Source organism: Dromaius novaehollandiae, chromosome Z (genome assembly GCF_036370855.1).
Source record: "Dromaius novaehollandiae isolate bDroNov1 chromosome Z, bDroNov1.hap1, whole genome shotgun sequence".
NCBI classification, from domain to species: Eukaryota; Metazoa; Chordata; class Aves; order Casuariiformes; family Dromaiidae; genus Dromaius; species Dromaius novaehollandiae.
The window spans coordinates 27,079,043-27,101,254 of NC_088132.1; the positions used below are offsets into that span (position 1 = coordinate 27,079,043).

Below are 22,212 nucleotides of genomic sequence, written 5' to 3' on the forward strand. Positions count from 1 at the left end.
CTCTTATTAGTGCTTTAATTAGTGCTGATGATGTTAGAGACGTCTAGCCATTTTAGGTCTATCTGAGGGTTGTTTGTTATATATTTTTTTTTAATATCTAGTATTCTGGTTCATAGTCTATCTTTCAAAAAAAATTATTTTAAAGAGTGTGTGTGTGTGTATGTGTGTATATATATATATATATATATATATATACACACTTTTTTTTTTTTTTAATTTAGATGATAATGACAAACCAGTTTATATCGTTACTACTTTGGATAATGTAGAGGATGATCTTCTCACTCTGGAATACATAAAGGTAAGGAAACAGCAAACTTTCGTGTTGAATTGTAAGCCAGTAGTAAACCACCTTGTTTAGACAAGTGTCTGATTCGTAAGTAGACTAACTTTTATTTCATAAGTTGTGGCAGTTTTGAAGTAAGTTTTCTCTATGAAGTTTTCAAACCTCTCCTGTTTTTTTGTTTGTATGTATGTTTGGTGGAATAGGCTGATATTAATGGACCAGAGCTGAAAACTGCCTATCAGAATGTTCTACAGAAAATAAAGGTATGACCTCTTTTTAAACATATGTTTCTCTTTTAGGGGGGACAGAAATACATTGTATAAAACTAATTTGTTCTTTCAGGTGAATTTTTCTTCTCTTGATGTTCATTTGCATACTGAAACTCTCCTAAATGCCATGAATTATCTGAACAGTCTCCTACCAAAACAAGAAACTAAAGTTGCAGAAGAACCAGTCCAGGAAAAAGTAGAGGAGAAGAAGGATGTTCTTAAGAAATTAAGTAAGCTTATTTACTTTTTTTTTTTTCCCCCTCTCTCCGTGGGTGGGTGGGATTTTTGCTTTTAGTTTAGGTTTTTTTTTTTTTTTTTTTTTTGATCCTCTGTTCATTCATTTACGCAAGGAAGAGAACAGACATATTATTTTCTATTTTCACAAACCTGTCAGTCAGTGAGTTTTGAAATGAGGAACTTTGTTTAAGGTACGTTTACTTAGGCACTTTATAGTCTTTTGTAATTTCAGTGGTGATAAGCATGTGATAATATTAGCTATCAGAGTTTTATGGAGTAGCAGAGTATACTGTTATTTCCTGGCTGGAAGTGTTTAGGGAAAGAATAACCATAGAGTCAGTGAGCCAAGGGTGGATGTTGCAGCTGTTGACAGTTTCTGAGGTAGAAATTCTAAGCATGTTTTTCAAAGACTTTTTCAAATTCCCTTAGTTATGATAATCTTTCTTGAATGGTACATTATATTGTTCTCCCATATAATAATAATGTTTTTGCTTTACTGTATTTATGAAAAAAAGATTTTTATTATAAGTAAGGAAATTAAAAAAAAAAACTTTCTGTGGTAAAAATCTATTGACTATACAGCGAACAGTTATGTCTTTTCAAATAATAGCATAATTACCATTTTCCTCCAAATCTTCAGTGGAATGATCTTGTACACGGTTTTCCTTCTCTTCATCAAAATACTTGTGTTGGCTTAGGTTTGAAGCCTGCATATGTGATTCTTTAGCAATTTATTAATGTGTATACGTTACCTTTAGACGTTTGTCTGAAATAGGCACTACTGCATTTCATAGGCTCCAGGACAGTTTTCTACTCATTTGCTGAATGGGCAAATTCTGCTTGGTGCCAGTTTTTATAGGCATAATTTGTTGTAGCTGCCATTTTGGGTTTTCAGATTGGTGTATGAGAGTTTGCATTTAGCTTATAGGGTAATAGGCAGTCTTTGCCTAATGGTGGAAGTTGGTTTGAGCATTTTCAGTCTTTTGTCATAAGATGCTGGTAATAGCATTCATTAATATCAATTACTTTGGTCTTAGGGGCAAATAGGTAGCATGTGACTTCCTGCAATTTGAGAGAGATCTGGTGAGCCTCCACATGTTTATCAGCTCAAAAGAGCTCTGTAGATAACTCTCTTCTAGGTAGAAGTTTTAGGGCTCCCAGCTTTCCTTGGCCTGCAAAAGCGTTAGCACTGTTGCATCCTGAAAAGGTATGCAGGCCAGTCAGTTATCTGATAACATCAGTCTCAAGGACTTATGCTACCATAATAAGGTCAGTGAATCTCATCTCTTTCTGTGTTCCAGTTTGCTGATATATTGGTCAAGACATACCTTTGCCAAGCCTAAGGCAAAAGATAGATTATCTGTCTCTTCAGCAATAATCGTGACTGATTTTTTTTTTCTCACCATTTGAGACACTGAGCACATGTAAAACATTGCCTGTTTGTTTTCTGAGATGAACTGAGACATTTGATTGCCAACAGTTTTGTTACCTTGCATCCAAGGAACATCCATCTCTTGTGAGCAATGTTCTTCTTGTGCAGCTTTATCCTTCTCTGACCAAGAATTTGGTGAGGTCTGCTTTGTTGATAATGCTATGTAAAAACAAACAACACCTCCGTTGTTTGAGCTTGTGTCTGGGAACTAACTTGTTCAAATGAATGCTCACATTAAATCCTCAACAGTATGTCAGTGACGTTGCTTTCTGCTGTGGGTAGGACTTCTCTGAGATCGTTACAGTTGTTCCTGTCTGTTAATCTGAAAACACTTAGATTTCTGCTAGTCATTAAAAAAAAAAAAAAAAAGATATGGCAGAAGATCATTCTCAAGATGATTCTAGTTTTTACACTTGCTCTGTGTTAGTGATTTCAGTAGTCCCATCATCTGCCTGACCTAACTGACCTGCTGGTACACTGGTGAGATCTTTCTGATGCTGTCTGCATTCATTGACTTTAGTTCTTACCAAGCATTTTGAGTTAAGCTTCAGTACTTGTTTGTTATCTTTAAACCTCAGGTATCACATTCGCAATGATGAGATTTTCGAGAATGTGATTTTGTGCAGCCTGCACAAAGAAATGTTTGGTAAAACACAAATGTGTTTGTAACTCTAGTGCATACTTATATTCAGTGATTAATTCTGTGTCACTGAGGGTGGATGTTTTTGTTATGGGAGCCTGGTGGGTTAGTAATCTAATTGTGTTAGCTTTTTTGAAGAAAAGTTTGAGGCATAGGTAGTACTTGCATTGGAAAAAAAGATAGACAAGGTTTTAGGTGCACAGCTCTTCTTGGACACTGAGACTAATTGTTTCCCATATGTACTTGAATTTAAATGAGTTATGTTAACTGTTTAACTCTTGTGAAAGAAAAGGTAGTTGTTATCTTTGGAGCGAATTAGGTTATTAGCTAAAGGAGAGAAAATAAGGTTTGCAGCCTTTTTTGGGGGGAGGAGGACGGGCCTCCCCAACAGGCCTTAGGAACATGGAGAGTTCAGTTGGGGTGGGACGCGGGAAAAACTATAATGTGACACTTAGCCCCTGTCTTTCTGCTGACCACTTTTATTGTTCCGTGGAATTAAGTAGTATAATTCCTCGGCTTATCCTTTGAAGGTGTTTTGTAGGTCTCCACTGAATAGTAGGCCTAAGAGATGGAATAATTGTTTTGTGGAAAAAATACTCTTCCACTCATGTGTGATTAAGTGTATTAATTTTTAAGTGTATTAACTTTTTCTGGTGAGATTGTTCCAACTCGTGGTGGTGGTTTGATTTCACTGTTGCGGGGACATGCTTGGACACCAGCTGAAATACCATTTGTGTACTGGGAGGTACACGTGTGGGATGGTGAACTTAAAGAATTCTGTTCTGTGGCTTACTGAATTGTGAACAGAATATTGGACGCTCTCTGCCTTTGGACTGTTTCATTATGTAAGCAAACACTGGAGTGTTTGTTGGTAGCTGATGCAGTCGTTGGAGGGAAAGGATGAAATCAGTTACTTATTGATTAATACATGACGATTTCCATGCTATTCATAGTTTAGGTAATAGGCGTTATGCAGCTGAAAAGCTTTGTAATGAATGGCAACAAAATACGCTTTCATAGGTAATGTTTCCACCTGCCTCCCAAGTATAACTGTACAAACCAAACTTTGACTGAGGATAGTTATGGCTAATTTACCTTGGCTGGGGAGTTTGTCTCCTATTAACATGAAAAAAACCCATGCAACTGGAGGTGGTATATTTATGGAACCATAGTGTAATTCTGAGGACTGAGAAAGCCTTACTCACAAGTGACATTTAGGTACAATATCTTGTCTGAAAACCTATGCTGTGAAAAACTGTTTTAACTGTTTATTACCTGTAGTTTGGCTGCTTTCAGCTTTGCTTGTAAGTTGTGTGTAAGAACATACCTAGTCAGAAAGTCCCTGAATACAGGACATGGTATTTCTCTTTCTTTTGAATTGAAATGTAGCGTTATTTCAAGTTTGACTTCTGGAAAAAATGGAACATGTTATTGATTGAATGTCTTATCAGTTGGCTTCTGTATTTAGCCTCGTAGCTGAAGCTAGTTTTGTCTGGGGTCAGTCATCTCCATTGAAAATGAACAGAGATTATTTTTGTTAACAATGAAATACAGTATTATATTCCGATCCAGTTTTGGAAACAAATGAAAATGGAGTGCAGATGTGGACAGTTCTCTTAGGAAAGGCACTAGATATATGCTTGTATTTTCTCTAGGTCTTATGGTTGTCCATACACATTTTGAAGGATGCCCACTGTCCTTTTTTCTTCAATGTCTAGTTCTGTTAATGATTTTTCCATGTTTAAAACTTGAATGTAGAAAATGTAGGTTTTGTAGGTAAAAAAAATGAAGTCACCTGCATTTTATTAAGACAACCATTTGTAGCAAATGGTGAGCAGTAGCTCAGGTAGAGTGTTGTTAATGTAGCTATAATGTTTCCATTATTTGAGATAAAATGCCTAGTCCTGGATACACTATGTCTAGTTTTGCATTGTGCCATGTAAATGCATATTAAATGTGGTTCTTGCAGTTAATAAAATTCTAGTGTAGAATACTGCAGTTAGTGAAGTACATGGGGGCTTTCATGTGTGTATAATGAATTTGTTCTTGTCCTACCTGGTAGTATGAATGTTGTACATTATTCCAATGCTATAGGCTTGTCACAAACTAGTCTTGAGAGCAGGGTTACTAAAACATTACCATCTTTTTCTCCTCCTTGGAGAACTCCACTTTTTATACTTTTCTAGTCCAAATCCTTTTCTATAGCTTATGTTTAACTATCTCTTTACTTAAAGTAAAATAATAATAATTGAAAAAGTCACAAAGCCATACCTACAAGGTTTAACTGATAACAGTAGTTTCAAATTAAGTATTCTTGGCTTTAGTACATAAGAAACAATACCAGTATCTGTGTTTCCCACAGCATCCAAAAAATCGAAGTATGAAGATGTTATTGACCTCAATATCTGTGCAGATTTATCCTGTCTACGTGTTTTTATTAGAGAGAAAAAGCATAGAATATCTGAAATTCACATTGAAGGTAAGAACAACATTTTCATCACAAAGACACAAAACTTCAAAATCAGAATAGTTTCTAAATTTTGTGTGTAATTTTTCTTAAGGTCTGGATAGCCAGGTGATCATGAAAAAAGCATCAACAGAAGTGAATGCAAAATTAAAGAACATCATTATTGTGGATTCTGATGAGATGGCATTGTATAAGAAGGTATTATACATTTTCATGTCATTGGTGTGGAGATGCTAAATTAAACTTAGTTTGTGAAATCACTCAGCTGTGATCTCTATTTTGCTTTGTATGTTTGCTGAGAACATTCTTTTCTACAGGCAGAGTGATATTCCCTCTGCCCCCAGAAAACCAATGACTGTTGGGCAAAATTTGATTTTGTGCACCTGTGATGCCTTGCTGCTCATTATGGCTCCTGATTTCATTGACTTTAATGGGCCTTATTCAAGCTGGGATTCTAGCCAAATGTTTTCAGCTTGTCCAAAGATACTTTTTTAAGATCAAGGTAGTTAAATTGAAAGTGCCTTAGACGTTACGTACTACATTTTGTTTTGGTATTCTTTCTCTTTAGCATACCTTTTTACATTAGAGATACTCCTTTCTTTCTAAGGCTCTTTACATCACAGGAAAAGAAGTCTTCAACTTTAGGATGATATCTTATGTGAATGCTACAGATGGTATTGCATATACAAATATGGATGTTGTTGACAGTCGTATTTACCTAACTGTTGGGTGCATTCAAGTAGTTTTTGTCAACAAGTTTGTTTCCTCTGTTTTGGTAAGTTAAATTTTCCACATGTTGTCTCTTAAAATACAGATAGCTATCCTAAGATAGAAATGGCAAAAAACATGTGTGGGGTGATGCCTATTTGTGAGAACTCTTTTATGTATTCTTGTAAAAGCTAATTACTTTTCTTTTACATTTATTTGTTGTTCTGGAATGGATGGCTAAGCATACAATTGTGTTTTTTGTTCATTTGTTTTAAGAATTTGTGACAACTGTTACACATGCACTCAGTTCCATGTTTATAATGTTGGAATATAAGTATTAAACCATGAAAACCAATGTCTTTTGTATAAATTCTGCCAAGGACACCTGTCTTTTACTCACCAACTGAATAAGTAAAACATAATTCATACAAGTCATTTTACAAGGTCATTGCTGTTAGCATCTGATTTGCTAAATATTCAGTATAGCAATTCATTTTTATATAGGCATACTTTATCACATGTTGGGGGGAGATTATGCTATTAAAGCATATCAGAAAAAGGAAGTAGCGTATAATATTTTCCTAAGATAGTTTGCTATTTAAAGTATTACAATTCATAGTGGTTTTGAAATAATATAATTCTCAATATAACTCACAAGATCTGTATTTTTTCTAGGCTTTTATAAATAACTTTCAAGCTGCCAAAGAAGCAGTTACTGAGGCAACTGTTCAAGCAGCAGAGAAAGCAGCTACAGGTGTAAAAGAACTGGCAGAGCGTAGTTCCCGATTGTCACTAGATATCAATATTAAAGCACCAGTTGTGATAGTTCCACAGTCAGCAATGTCTGCGAATGTCCTGGTGGCTGATCTTGGTCTAATCACTGTAAAGAACCAATTCATTATTGCTAAAACAAAAACACGATATACTCTCCCGCCTGTTATTGACTCTATGACAGTGAAATTGAGTGAACTAAAGTTATACAGGTAATACACTGCTTAAGATATTTTTTTAAATTCATATAATTCTTATGGGATGCTTCAGTTGGAAAGCTTTGAGAAGTTCTTTTTTTGAAAATTAATGCTTGGTTGTTGCATGGTATACATTGAAGTATGCTATTATCTTTAAATGTAACAGCAAATTGAGAAAGATTTTGTAAAAGCAATTGAAGCTTATGTTTTAGGAGAAATAGCCATTTACACATCTCTTTTAATTGAAGGAAGTGCCTGCTTAGGGAATAGCATTTAAAGTAACAGATTCATGCATCATTCACTGCTTTGGGACAAGATGCATGGGTATTTTGATGGGTTTTACAAGGTGTCCATAGCAGGAAAGTAGTTATGTCAGACAGCTGTAAAGCGATTGAAAATGGGCCGTGGTTCAGGGGATGAAGAGTCGGGGGGGATGGGGTTCTTGAACACAGCTGAAGGATACAGAAGAGAGAAGGAAGTGCTAAACAGTGGATAGCAGCTTAGAGGTTTTCAGAACTTGTAGGAAATTAATATGTTGCCCACCAGGGATGTGCCTAATACCTCTCCATGCCAAGTTGGCAGTGTAAGGTGTCAGCTAGAGATAGTAGTACTAGGGCACTCCAATATGCAAACCATTTTACAGCACTATTTGAAAGGATGAGGCAAAGACAGAAATGTGCTTGTATCTGTTTTCCTCCAGAATGTGTGAGTGAAGTGTGTGAAGTTGAGAGTATTTTGTTTCTGTTCGCAGATCGTACTATGAGAGTGGTTCACTGCAAAGTGAAGTACAGCTGCTGCAGCCACTAAATCTGGAAGTTAGTGTTGAACGAAATTTAGCAGCTGCATGGTATAGTGACGTTCCCGATATTGAAATATCTGGACGACTCAAGCCTATGAATGTAAGCACTCATTTCTGAAGAGAGCTCTTAAAACAGCTGTGGGAGATGGCTTCGTTTTTTTGTCCCTGAAAGCCCAAGCCCCTTATTTAGGTTATTATTTAGGTTATTATTTGACTCGAAGACATACAGGTTGAGTGGATCTTGTTGTTTCGTAGCGTGGGAAGAAGTAAGCAAATAGCTTTTTCTTCTAATCAAGCTCTGGATTTGATCTGTGATACTGCAGGCAGATATTGTGATACATATTACTGTTGCAGGTTAGAAGAGTGTGCTCTTACAGCCTCATTTTTATTGGCCTGTCAGTATCTTTTAAGGATGGATTAGAAAAAGTTGGGTTGTTTTTGTTTGTTTTTCAAAGACTTGATCATGTGCTGAATTCATATCTGTGGAAAGCTTGAGTAACAGTCAGTGCACATTTGTTTAAATTTAACTTTGGGAAATGTGAAGCTTACCAATTGTATGAAAAAAGAGGCTTGCAAAATCAGAAATGAAGCTGGTAAACCCACTAGGTAAAGTACCTAGTGACAAAACCCACATGACTTTATTTTGAGCAGCTGTAGGTCAAACAATAAGTATGCCTTCTAACAATCAAGTTCTAAATTGTAACTTTGCAGCTTTGCCTGAAAGATTGCAGATACAAAATAAAGTAATGTGTGAACAACTTCTGATTTATAGAAGTTTAAAGTTTAAGGAATTGTGTGGATAAGAAAAAATTTACTTGGTTCTTCTGTCTCCTAAGGAGAGACTCAGATTAGATAAATTTGCTGTTTTGTTAAATATGTGTTTTGAGGTATAAATATCCATACTTTTTGCTTTCTGGCAAAATTGGTTCAGAACAGTTTAGGCTGTTTTTAACTTGTTAATTCAGGATACCTTGGGTTTTAGTCACCAAACGTTTTATGAACTGAGGTGTTCTGAGTTTAGTACTGTGTTTTGTTTTCTTCAAGCTGATCCTCAGTCAGGAAGACATAACCACAATATTGAGGACACTAAATGAAAATATAGGCGGAGGCTCTGGTGCACCACCACCTTCACCAGAACCAAAAGATACAAATAGCCGTTGTAGTGATGCACGCAGTACTTCACAGCACTCTGCAGGTATGTTTTCTAAAATCAAGCACAGTCCAGCTTTTTTAAGTATTACTTTAAATTTATTATTTCTGTTGGAATTATCTTTATAAAAGGGTGCCTGCTTTAGTTGCTTTTAAAAGCATGCCTCTGTTACACTGGCACTGCTTCCTGAGATATACTCAACAGTAATGATAATGAATTGGAGGAACTGCAAGTAACTGGCCTGCGGTAGTAAATGTTGTAGCATGGTGCATTTTACTTTAAGGACTGTCTTACCTACTGGCAATGATGCAATTTGCATCTAAAAGTCTGTAATGCCCAACTTTGGAAAATTATGTTCATTTTATTATGAATCTTCACAGGATTCTTTCTGTAAGTGTGTGTACATCGGTATGAGAAGACTATAAAATAATTTACTTGATTTGAAAATCATTTCCTGTAATTTTTTTTTCCTGTGCATGTGGTTCTTTTGATATCTATGTTTTAGAAGTGTTTATCTTGTCAGAATTATGGAATCACAAAAAGTTGTTCCTGTTGAGTAGGCATCATTGCCCCAAAACTGTTCAGCGTGCACTTAAAAAAAAATGAAAAAGAAGAAAACACTCTTTTGTTGAACTCTACGTTTAAAAGTGAAAAATAACAAATATGTGACAAGATGAAACAAATGAGGATAAAAGTAAACTTGTATTCATTGTAATTCTTGTACACAATACTGTATAATATTAATGCAAAGTGTGCATTCATTTCTTAAAGGTGGCAAAATTGTGTAGTGTGATTTCACCAAAAAACATTAATGGGAGCATAATAAACCAAAAACATTAAAATGCAGTTGGATATACATGTGGAACAGAGGAGAGGCTGTCCTTTCCCTGACAGTCATTAGCAAGAATGTGTATTTTTTTTCTTATTTGCTGTCAGCTTATTTTCTTTAATATGAATGTCTGCTTATTTCTGAAAGGTGTGACCGTTGTGACATCAGCTGTGGTGGAATTGCATTCACCTGTTAAAATTAAAACAACGCTAAAACTGGATTTCAGATTTGACTCTCTGACTTTGGTACTGTATAGTCCAAATTCAAAACAGGTAAATAAAATTTTGATTACAAAGAGAAAGAAACAGCTTTGAGGTTGCTTAGAGTACTGGAAATTCTGGACAGGAATATTTTCATTCCAAGAACGTGGTTTATGAATGGAGAAAGTGATTTCTAGCAGTAGTAACAAACATGTTATTAATGATGAAGGATTACTTTTAACCAAATCACCTGGCACAAAGAAATTGGATGAAATAGCATAAGCAATGGTAGCACATAATCTCTGGCATCTTCTGTGACTTGACTAAAAATTTATGGTGGACTTATCTTAGGATAAAATACAGTTTTTGAAAAAATACAGAGGGATGCAAGGTGTTTTTAGTTTTACATGCATATATACATAAAATGTGTGTATAAATAAATTGTGGAGAGAGATTTAAAATTCATATCACAGTGGATTACAATTACAATGGATTAGTATTGATCCATTTTTACTGTTCTTATTGATTTAAACTTGCAAAACTTTTCAGTAAATTTTTGACTAAAAGTTCGTTGGCATTTTACTGTAAATTTGTGGTCCTTTATTTCAGGTTTTGAAGAATTTTCCAACAGTTGGTTGAACACTATGTGGTCTTATCAGATACAACTTAGTTTCTCACAAGATTTCGTATTTTTGCATATACCGTATATTTTCATAGTTAAAACAGTAAACAAACTAGAATTGCATATAACAATTCTACCTTTTTTTAAAACACTGCCTCCCTCTCACTAGTGTAAGCTTCCTATAGCAAGCTGGTGGAAAGGTGAAGCTTTGCATTTATGGAGCTTTCTCTGTATATGCTATAGATTTTTAGGAAAACTGGCATGTTTTGAATTACCAGTGGGTTTGTTTAATACGTTGCTATTATAAACTTTACCAGTTAGAATGTGATCACGCTTTTGTGTCATACATATTATCCATAAACAAATCTACAAAAATATTTTCATTTCAATTTAAACAGGCTGCGGTTATGGATCAAAGAGATGATCTTTTGAAGCTTGCAGAATTTAAATTAGTTTTGATGTCAGCTGCTGTCAGAATGTTATCAGATGGTTCAATGAATGCTTCAGTCAAGTTAGCAAACTGTACATTAGATGATAAAAGACAGTCAATCCAGAAGGCTACACCGAGGTCTGTGTTTTGACATAAATATTAAACTATTGCTTACTGGAGTTTGCAAAAGAGTTTGCTTTTCTAATATTTTGTTGACACTGTAATTTTTTGGTGCAAGTTGTTCATGAAGTATATGTCACTGTATTTCTGTATACATGAACAAGCTATTTTTGTCTTACTTGCATTTTATTGCAGGTGCTGTTTGTTGCAGAGCAATAAAAGTGCTGTATTCAGACTTTCAAATTGAAATACATAAAAGCATATGGAAACAGATTTCACTTTGAGCTATATTAAGGCACTGGGGCAGTAAGACTAGGATTTTTTTTTTGGTGAAGAGTAACAAACTGTTCAGTAACATGGAAAGCTGACAACGTGGTATGGTGTTATATGTAAGCAAGGAGTTATAATGATTTTGAGCGCAGTTTGACTCATTAAAATATGAACAGTTTTAATTAGAGGGGAAAAGTAATAGTTATGTAACTTTGAATATCTCAAAGCTACTTTTCAGGAGGACATCCAATTTTAATACTGCTGATATCCTGCCTCATGCAGTTGAAAAATTTGGAGGGTGCTCTCTCTCTCGCTCTCTCTCTCTCGCTCGCTCGCTCTCTCTCTCTCTCTCTCTCTCTGTCTTTCTTCTTTGCCCTCTATTAGTTTCTGTATTTGTTTTATGTACTTTTTTTGTGAAATCTTATGAATGGCAAACAGTGTTCCATGTGCTATTGTATTTGTAAACTGGAAATTACATTATTCTGTTTAGAAATTCTGATTTTCTTTTTACTGCTTCTTCATTTGTGTTTGAAGTAAACATCCATTCTGTCAAATTAAAGCTTATTTTCCATTCATTATTCCTGGTACTAATAATTCTGTCATGTGTGTTCCGTCCTCTTCTAGTCTACTGTATATCCAGTCCCTTCAGATTGTGTCATTAGCAATATATGTGCCTATCCTTTGCAGTAAGGATTTTTTTTCATGTAATCAAGTGATGATTACCTTACATCCTAATGTGTGTACATTTGAACATATTCTACAGATTACAATTGTAAATTACAAATTAATTTGTAAAAATGTACAATTAATTTTTAAAATTGTAATTAGAATTGTAGAATTACAGTGTAGCATTACAGAGTCTGAAATCTGTGCTTTTTGTGTCCTATTGAATTGCCTTTTAATCACTAAGAGAAAGCAGACAAAAATGTAATTCAGCCATCATGCCCAAGGTTTGTGACTGAGTAGATGAGAAAAGACTTCCTGAGTAAACATGTTGCAAATGTACAGATGTCTTATTGGTGTTGATGTTTTATAGAATTTATATTAATGTTTGTATTGGTCATGTTTTAAAATTTTGTGTGCTATTCTTTAATGTATTTTTATTAATGTCATATTGTAGGTGGAGTAAGAATCTTGAGAGTGTCTCTCAGTATTTGTGAGTGGCTGTTTTAGTGTCTCATTAAATGCTGTCTTAATCATCTTTCAGGATGGTGGAAATGAAACATGGATTTGAAAAGAAATTTATGGTGGATATAAGCTATAAGCAGGGGAGAGATGGCACTGTTCTTGACGTGATTGTTCAAGAGATATACCTGTGTGCAAGCATGGAATTTCTACTTACTGTTGCAGATGTATTCCTAAAGGCTAATGCAGAAAGTGCTGCTGCACAGAGAAGTCTCAAACAATCTTTACCTTTAAAGGAACAAGGTATTTACTGGAAATATTTTTGAATCTATATTTACCTATGCATTTAATTTCAGCATTATAACACTCTTAAAAAATATAATATATATATAATAAATATATCATATTCTATGTTATTTCTGATATTTGTTTATGTGTATAATACAGTCTCTCTTAACCATTGACACTTCTTTCTTTGGACCACAGAAATTGATTTGTGTCGCTCAGTCTTTAGGTGCTTATTTTAATAAGGAGCTCTGTCAGAGACAATAGAAATATCTTAAATGTATTCAAAAAAAAAAAAAAAAGGGAAAAGGATAGTTACTTCTGGCACTGTCAAGGTTTGTTTTGGCTATCTTAGCAATCTTAACAAGATTTGTAGTGATGGTCACTACCACCATCACTTTCATCCTTCTTGAAGATACTTGGACATACTACATTATGTTTAACCATGAATTCAGCATACCAGTTACCACTTCTTAGAAATGTTGCCATTTCACTTGTCCACTTGCCCTCTTCTCCCTACCTCAGTGAATAGACTTGTAACATCAGTGTCCACATTGGGCAAGACCAGAGGTCTTTCACACATTCTACAGCTGACATCAGAAAGCCATTAGAGCATCAGAGCAGGAAATGGGTTATTTTTTGTGCTTCCAAGCCTCAGGTAGTTTCCATGAGGTCTGCAGAGCAAGTTCCCCCTATCTCTCCCCCCATACCCTAAAATACTGCTCTGCCTGCTATGATTTAGTAGATGATCAAACTCTAAGCAATTCAGGAAGTCTTATATAAAAGTGTATTGGTAATGCAAGTGGTACATCAAGTACTAGCACGCTCTGCGTTATTGTGTGGTGTAAGAATGTGTATGTTTTTGCTGCTCCACAGACTACTCTTTCAGAGAAAAATATGGCCAGCATTTCCATAAGATCATATCCTAGCTGGCTGATGTAGATGTTTAGTGAAGCTGGTATTTTAGCCAGTTCCGTAGGTAGTAACATCTGTGAAGCTGTTATTCTTTTCAGCTTGACCGAAAAGCTTCTTGGGATCATTTGGTGCATCTGAAGTTAATCAGAGCTTTATTATTATTATTTTTTTAATCTCCAGTGAAGAGTGTACAAACATGCCTTTCTCAGGAATCTACAGGTTTTCTGATACCAGCACAGATTTCATGGGTGCACTCTTTTGACTCCTACAAAAGATTATTGAGCCTAAAATGTTGGGCTCAATGCCTAGTCTTCTCATGATAATGTTCTATGTACGGAAGCAAAGGAATCTGGTGGACCTTGGGAAGCATAAACTGCTCCTAGTACTAGGTGAAATACAGTGGGATACTCAAACCAAGTATGCAAATTGTATCACTAAAGAAGGATTAATTTCACAGAATCACAGAATGGTTGAGGTTGGAAGGGACCTCTGGAGATCATCTAGTCCAACCCCCTGCTCAAATAGGGTCACCTAGAGCACCTTGCACAGGATCGTGTAGGATCATGTCCAGGCGGGTTTTGAGTATCTCCAAGGAAGGAGACTGCACAACCTCTCTGGGTAACCTGTTCCAGTGCTCTGTCACCCTCACAGCAAAGAAGTTTTTCCTCATACTCAGATGGACCTTCCTGTGTTTCAGTTTACGCCCGTTGCCTCTTGTCCTGTTGATGGGCATCACTGAAAAGAGTCTGGCCCCATCTTTTTGACACCCTCCCATAAGATATTTATGTACATTGATAAAACCCCTCTCAGTCTTCTCCAGGCTAAACAGGCCCAGCTTTCTCAGCCTTTCCTCATAGGCAAGATGCTGCAGTCCCGTAATCATCTTCGTAGCCCTACGCTAGACTGACTCCAGTAGCTCCATGTCTGTCTTGTACTGAGGAGCCCAGAATTGGACACAGTACTCCAGCTGTGGCCTCACGAGGGCTGAGTAGAGGGGGAGGATAACCTCCCTTGACCTGCTGCCAACACTCTTCCTAAGGCACCCCAGGATACCATTGGTGGTCTTGGCCACAAGGCCACATTGCTGTCTCATGGTTAACTTGTCCACCAGGACTCCCAGGTCCTTCCTGGCAGAGCTGCTTTCCAGCAGGTCAACCCCCAACCTGTACTGGTGCATGGGGTTATTCCTCCCTGGGTGCAGGACCCTGCACTTGCCTTTGAACTTCTTGAAGTTCCTCTCCTCCCAACTCTCCAGCCTGTCCAGGTCCGTCTGAATGGCAGCACAGCCCTCTGGTGGATCAGCCACTCTTCCCCATTTCGTATAATCAGCAAACTTGCTGAGGAGGGACTCCGTCCCTTCATCCAGGTCACTGATGAAGGAGTTGAACAATGCTGGATGCAGTATTGACCCCTGGGGGACACCACTAGCTACAGCCCTCTAGCTAGACTCCGCGCCACTGATCACAACCCTCTGAGCTCTGCCATTCAGCCGGTTCTCAATTCACCTCACTGTCCACTCATCTAGCCCATGCTTCCTGAGCTCGCCTGTGAGGATGTTGTGGGAGACAGTGTCGAAAACCTTGCTGAAGTCAAGGTAGACAACATCCACTGCTGTCACCTCATCTACCTAGGCAGTCATTCCATCATAGAAGGCTATCAGATTGGTTAAGCATGATTTCCCCTTTGTGCTGACTACTCCTGATCACCTTTTCCTCCACATGCTTACAGATGACATCCAGGATGAGCTGTTCCATCACCTTTCCAGGGGTGGAGGTGAGGCTGACTGGCCTGTAGTTTCCTGGGTCCTCCTTCTTGCCCCTTTTTGAAGACTGGAGTGACACTGGCTTTCTTCCACTCCTCAGGCACCTCCCCTGTTCTTCATGACTGTTCAAAGATAATGGAGAGTGGCCTAGCAATAACATCTATCAGCTCCCTCAGTACTCTTGGGTGCATCCCATCGGGGCCCATGGATTTGTGGGTGTCACGTTTGCCTAAAAGATCTCTAACCTGATCTTTCTCAACCAAGGGAAAGTCTTCCTTTCTCCAGACTTTCCCCCTTGTGTCTAGGATCTGAGATTCCTGAGGGCTGGCCTTAGCAGTAAAGACTGAAACAAAGAAGGCATTCAGTAACTCTGCCTTCTCTGTATCCTTTGTCACCAGGGCACCCACCCCACTCAGCAGCGGGCCTACATTTTCCCTAGTCTTCCTTTTGCTACTGATGTATTTGAAGAAGCCCTTCTTGTTGTGCTTGACGTCCCTTGTCAGATTTAATTTGAAGTGGGCCTTGGCCTTCCTCCTTGCATCCCTGCATGCTCTGACAGCATTCCTGTATTCCTCCCAAGTGGCCTGTCGCTTCTTCTACATTCTGTAGAAGGAAGTACCTTCTTCTGTTTGAGTTTTGCCAGGAGCTCCTTACTCATCCATGCAGGTATCCTGCCCCCTTTGCTTCACTTTTTACTCAGAGGGATGCACTCACCTTGAGCTTGGAGGAAGTGAATTTACTAGAATGCAAGTTATTTCGTTAGCTTTTTTGATTGAAATGCCCGTTATATTTGCTATGTGGCAATTTTGTTGCTTGTTACTTAGATTTCCTGCTCTGACGTAGGCTTTTGACAAGCTAGTCATTAAGTTTCTGTATGGAAAGGCTACCACCTGCAATGACAGCCACTTGGGATCACCTGCAGTGGAATAATCTGCATGTGATCTTTTGAAAGAGGAAATCATCCCCTCTATATGTGTTTGGTTTTGTAACTTACTGTACATGTGTGTATTCTGCATCTCCTTGACATTCTATTCAGTCTTCTCATAGCTGACCATTTTAATGTTCTGTCTAAGCCAGATCTCATCACTAAATCTTTAAAATAACCTCTAAAACTTATGACAGATGTAAGTGATGACAATTTTTGAACAACCAGTCTAATTTAATTTATATTTTTGAAGCACCTTTGCAGCCTGTCTCTACAATGGAAATGAATATTGTTGTTAAAAATCCAGAGATTGTGTTTGTGGCCGATTTAACAAGAAGCGATGCTCCCGCGTTGGTGGTTACAACTCAGTGTGAGGTCTTCATTAAAAATAGCCCTGAAAGGTATAGCATGACAGCTGCTGTTAGAGAGATACAAATGAAAGCCTGCCCTTTTCTCCCAGAAAAAAGAAAAGGGAACAGTATTACGGTGAGTTTCCAGGAGGAGGTTTGTATTTACAAGGCACAAGGCACTATATAACATATACTACTAGCATGCAAGTTATTTCAGAAGCTTTCATCGTTCAAGTTTTGATTATAGCTATATGAATAACATTTTGTGGCTAAAGTAAATTGTTGCTTTTATTCAGTTTTGTGTGGTATTCTTAGTCTGTGGCTTTAAGATTTGTTTTTTTTGTAACAGTGTAAAATTAATAGTCTGAAGCAGAAGAAGGTAATCTCTTATGTCCCAGGTAAGCAAAATAGATAGAAGTTTATGAGAACATACTATTTGAGATGCAACTTAATAAATTTGGAATATTTTTGGTCTAAAATTTTGTATCAAATGTCTGTGTAAGTGGATAGCAAAGGGTCACAGGTAGGGGAGAAATTATGTATTATGAGTTAAACTAGTAATGGTATGCAGTTCAGAAATTTGCGTTAAGGCTTATAAATCCTTTAAAATAGCACTTTGCCTGTTTATAATTTGGCAACAGAATCAGACATTCGCAAGGTGGGAATGCCTTGACTCTTGGAGCTTCTTACAGTTTTTCCTGCCTTCACAGGGGACCAGACTAGAGTTCTTCCTTAGTGAACTCCAAAATGATATTGTTGTTTTAGAGAAGTAATTCAACTTTCCAGTACATCCAACTGTTTATTTGTGTACTCAGACTGCAGATGGCTTTTGAAGAGCTTGTCTTTTCAACTCTTCATTATGCCTGAACTTTATGGAGCCAGATAGGCTGGAAAAAAACCATAAATGTGCAAAGGACCGTGACTTCCACTTTATCTCCTTATCAAATACTTTCATAGAAGCTCTTTGAGTATAAGCACATCTTTGATTATAGTGATCTGTTAAAAATCTAGTGATTGTGTTAGTGTCTGATTGAAACAAAGTGATACTCTTGCACTGTTGGTCATGACACAATGCAGAGTCTCTTGACTTCCATTTCTTAGCTGGTCAATGTGACAAGCTTTGCAGAATGCAATTAGAAGGCTTCAGGCCCAGCTGCCAGAACCTTAGCCCAGACTGTAGGAACAGAAAATCCAATCTGTATCTAATAGGATCCTTAGGATATAAAGAGGGGAGAAAACTTCTGAGAACCTTAGTTCTGATGCTCAAAATAGTACCTTCTCTGAAAGATTCAGAACACTCTTAAGAGAGTAGTGGAGATCAATTAAGAAGACATTCTCTGCAGGTAGCAGCATAGCTGGTCATTTTGGGCATGTGTAGGTAAGGAAAACTTTGAACCCAGCTTTTCAGTCTGGGAAACTAGTTAGAGAAATAAAGATTCAGGTGATGTTCAGTGGACTTCTTTAGTCAAGAAAAGGAACTCTATGAATGGTGTCTTATGAAGATCACAAGTTTTTTTAAGTTGGTATTCCTATGAAGATTTTATAAGGCTTAAACTTTGAGGTAGTAGTGGTAGATGGATTTATCATTTCGATACATAGACTTCCGTAGATAATCCAGAAGCTAGTCTCCTGGGTAAGAGTAGCATACGTGATGAGATTCTTTACCTGCGTTTCTTACCTGTACCTTGGTCTGAAGAAAGACATGTTGTTTTCATTCCTGTCTGTAATGCAAAAGAGAAATAAAAGCATAAACTTCAACAGTGGACAAAATAATATGGGCGAACAATTCTGTTAGGTTGAAATCAGCTGGGAAGAGGATGCTAAAACTGATTTGGGGTATTTTTGTGCTCTTAGCATCTGATTTGGGAAAGGACAGAGAAGACGGGAAAGCCTGCAAAATTAATCCTACTGGAAATTACTGTTATTGAGAGATGCTTATTTTCTCAGGTGGGGACTGGAGAGCAAATACTGCTATCATTGCAGTATCGGAGTCTAATTACATGCAACCGCTTTCTTCATCACATAGCTTTTTGTTTATCATACAGTTTAGGGTTTCGGTAAGCTTTGATAAATGGGAGTATGCAAAGGCTGATTGTAAAATAAAGCTGGAACTGAGTGATTATGATTCAAACAGTGATTTGTTTATTCTAAACAACTAACTGCAAGGTACTTCAGACAGTTGATGTTGCTTTGTTGCCATTAATTGAAAAGTCTGGTTCTCTTCAAAAGTCACAAGCATTTGCATCATTTGAAGACATCTGCAGCCTTCATTCCCTAAAGAATGGAGTTACTGTAAAGTGATACACTTTACAACAGCTGATTTCTGACACATTAATGATTGAGAAAGGCTGAGATGTTGCTCCTTTTTTCCCCTTTACATTTGTATGAATATTAATGTTTGGATAGCTGTTAATATTAATGTTCAGATTACTTTTACTTTGAAGAACTAATATTTTCCTGTCAGTATTTTGTATTCATAATACTTAAAATTATATAATTTTTAAAATTTTTTCAATTAAACATGTTCTTTTGTTCCTTTTTATAGGTATTACAGCCTTGTGACTTCTTCTTCGAAATGAAGCAGTTGGGTACTAACCCGCAGTTTGCGGATCTAACGATTAAATCTCTAGCAATAAAAGTAGGTAGTTTTTTTTATCATGGTTTTAAGTTTCTGCCCCTCCTGCTCAGAAAGCTTTAAAGCTGCTTGTTGGGATATCTTTCCTTAAAAAACAAAAGAACAAAAAAAAAGAGAAGGAATGACTGAAGGTGAGGAATTGTTTCCTATCTTTGTCAGGTCACCTAGCTGTTTATCATGTGAAAATAAAATTAAAAAAATAACAATTGTGTCACTACACTTTTGGGAATCTGTGTTTTGTATGATGTCTGGAAATGCAGAGATAAGTTTAGAGGTGTTTGCATATATGGAGTTGGATGATTAGTTTTGAAAGCTACCCTCTGGAAGATGGGCAGGAATTGAAAACCTGAACAGGTTAAAATGTAGCTTGGGGAAAGGAATCAGTCCTCAAAAGTGAGGAAAGGGTTATGGGTAGAGCAAAGTGTTTGGAGGGTGTAACATTTTCATTATAATTTTGTGTCTGAAAATAACCGACTTTTTTCCTTGTGCTACTTCTCATTTCCGATTCTTCAAACTTCTTATTTCTAGGTTTCACCGATAATAATAAATACAGTGATTACCATTACATCAGCCCTTTCTCCAACTACAGAAACGTCAGAGAAGGAGATCAGTCAAATTCCTCCAGATTTGTGGAATAAGAAAGATATAAAAAATCTAAAAATGTGGTTTCTTGAAGAATCAAATGAAAAGGAAGATATAAATCCAACCGCTGAATTGGTTCCCACAGGAGAGACATTGAAAATGAATATTGAATCGGTCATTATAACACTTGAAGCTGGGGTTGGTCACCGAACTGTACCAATGCTCTTAGCAAAGTCATCGTTTCTTGGAGAAGTGAAAAACTGGAGTACTCTTATCAACCTACGTTCTCGGCTTGAGCTAGAGGTGAGGAACCCTAAAAATGGAAGAAAAGCTTTCTGAGGATTACTAAGCCCATTATGTTTATTTAGACACAATAAGAAGTAGTCCTTAGATTTGACTACTAAACTCATACAGATACATGTTGAAGGAGCAGGACATAAGGTGTTAATGTATCTAATAGTAAATATCTAATGTGTTAGTATTAATGGCAGTAATTTGTGGTATACAATCTCACATGTACACTCTGTGCAGGTTCTTGAAGGTCCATTGCAACAATATTAAATTATGGAGTAGCAACCTGCTAAAACTCTTTGACATCTTTAAATTATGATTGCAATAGAATATGTTCATGTATCATTACCAAAATATGTTACTTGGTACCAGTACTGCACTTAAATCTTCCAAATTCTGGCTCATAAATGAAAATTCATGACAAGAAAATTCATTGGTTATTATAGGTGGATTCTTTTGCCTTTATTTTGTAGTGCTATAAATGTGCCTACAGTCTAAACAAAAATTATATTTTCTAAGTTACAGACTTTTTACCACTTATTTGGAAATGGGTCTCTGTGATAGAGATTTGCAGACCTCATTTGTGCTTTATGCATTTGCTTCATCTAATGGTGGGAATAAAGTAAAAGTGCAATCTGATTGTAAGTCTTTTATTGTACCAAAGCAATTAATGTATTTGTAAAGCAAATTTTATGTCTTTTAAAATCTTTAGAGCTTTCCTCGTTTCAGTTCTATGTAACTTCCTACTTGTGTAGCAGCTAATTGATTTTTGCATTCCATAGGTTCACTATTTTAATGAGATGTTTGGGGTGTGGGAACCTTTACTTGAACCACTAGAAATTGAGAAGACTGATTTATTCAAACCATGGATTCTTGAAATCAAGGTATATTTTCCAGACTAAACCTATTTCTTCCATAAATAAAAATTGTTTTCTCCTTTAAAAAAAAAAAAAAAGCCCCTTTCATTGCTGAGATTCAATTAAATCTGTAACAGTTTGGTTCCTCCCTTTTGTTACTGAGACATTTTTGCCATTTTACTGAGTAAAAATAGCTCTTGTAGGGGGCACCAGTGAACATCCAAACTCACAAATACTTAAAATAATACTGCTTATTGGGTGGTAAGAAGTTTTGATTCCTGTTGCACTAGATAATCATGATGGCTTTATATCAGTTTCTCTGAAGTGAGTTCATATGGTAGCGACATGCATTCAGTGGCTTTGAAAGGAGAGGAGATGACTTACCCCATTCCACAATGGTATTTGTAGCAGAATTGTATTGAAAAAACTGATGTCTGTTATTGATTTGCACACAGTACATAGTGGGAGTGTAATTCTTTTCACTTCAGCTTCATCTTTCATTAGGACATAATCTAGACTCTGATCTCAAAGTAGAAAAATATTTATTTTAAGGAAGGGAGATACTTTTTTTCCCCTCTATCCTAACTCTTTAGTCCACATTTTTTCAAAATCTTTTTTTGCCTGAGAGTTGTTCAGAATGGAAAACCTGTCCTTTTCCTGGGACTGTCATTGCCAAATAATCTTTACCCTTCTGAGACCATTACTGTAGAAAGTTAAGGCCATAATGAAAGAGAAAAGCAGGAGGTAAAGAGTCAAACTGCAGATCTTCTTGTTCAGATTTGAAATACAATTGTAAATATATTTCATTGACCTCTCAACTGTATTTTTTTGCCTGTTAACATTCTTTATTCTCTCCCTCTTAAAATTAAATACATATATATATATATATATGTGTGTGTGTGTGATTAAAAAAGGAAAACCCTACAGCAGGGCTGCAAAAGAACTTGCAGCTCTAGTCTGAACTATCATCTTTGTTTCTAGAAAGGGAAATGTTGTCTGACTGTGTTAAAGTAGAGTTTGCTTCTATGGAAAGAATGACCTGATAAGAATTCTTTAAA

The 22,212-nt window shown here is 36.6% G+C and overlaps 1 protein-coding gene across 2 annotated transcripts in view; it reads left to right on the forward strand.

The window, feature by feature from the left end:
* LOC135324746 (intermembrane lipid transfer protein VPS13A-like) overlaps nt 1–22,212 on the forward strand; it is a 115,586-nt gene that overhangs the window by 44,948 nt on the left and 48,426 nt on the right. For both annotated transcript variants that reach the window (XM_064501614.1, XM_064501615.1), the window contains 16 exons: nt 222–301; nt 490–549; nt 629–785; nt 5,227–5,343; nt 5,426–5,529; nt 5,939–6,106; nt 6,715–7,022; nt 7,759–7,906; nt 8,851–9,001; nt 9,933–10,057; nt 11,006–11,175; nt 12,635–12,855; nt 16,693–16,925; nt 19,335–19,427; nt 19,953–20,309; nt 21,080–21,181. In XM_064501614.1, the coding sequence (XP_064357684.1) occupies nt 222–301; nt 490–549; nt 629–785; nt 5,227–5,343; nt 5,426–5,529; nt 5,939–6,106; nt 6,715–7,022; nt 7,759–7,906; nt 8,851–9,001; nt 9,933–10,057; nt 11,006–11,175; nt 12,635–12,855; nt 16,693–16,925; nt 19,335–19,427; nt 19,953–20,309; nt 21,080–21,181 (2,594 nt within the window). The remainder of the gene's footprint in view (nt 1–221; nt 302–489; nt 550–628; nt 786–5,226; nt 5,344–5,425; nt 5,530–5,938; nt 6,107–6,714; nt 7,023–7,758; nt 7,907–8,850; nt 9,002–9,932; nt 10,058–11,005; nt 11,176–12,634; nt 12,856–16,692; nt 16,926–19,334; nt 19,428–19,952; nt 20,310–21,079; nt 21,182–22,212) is intronic.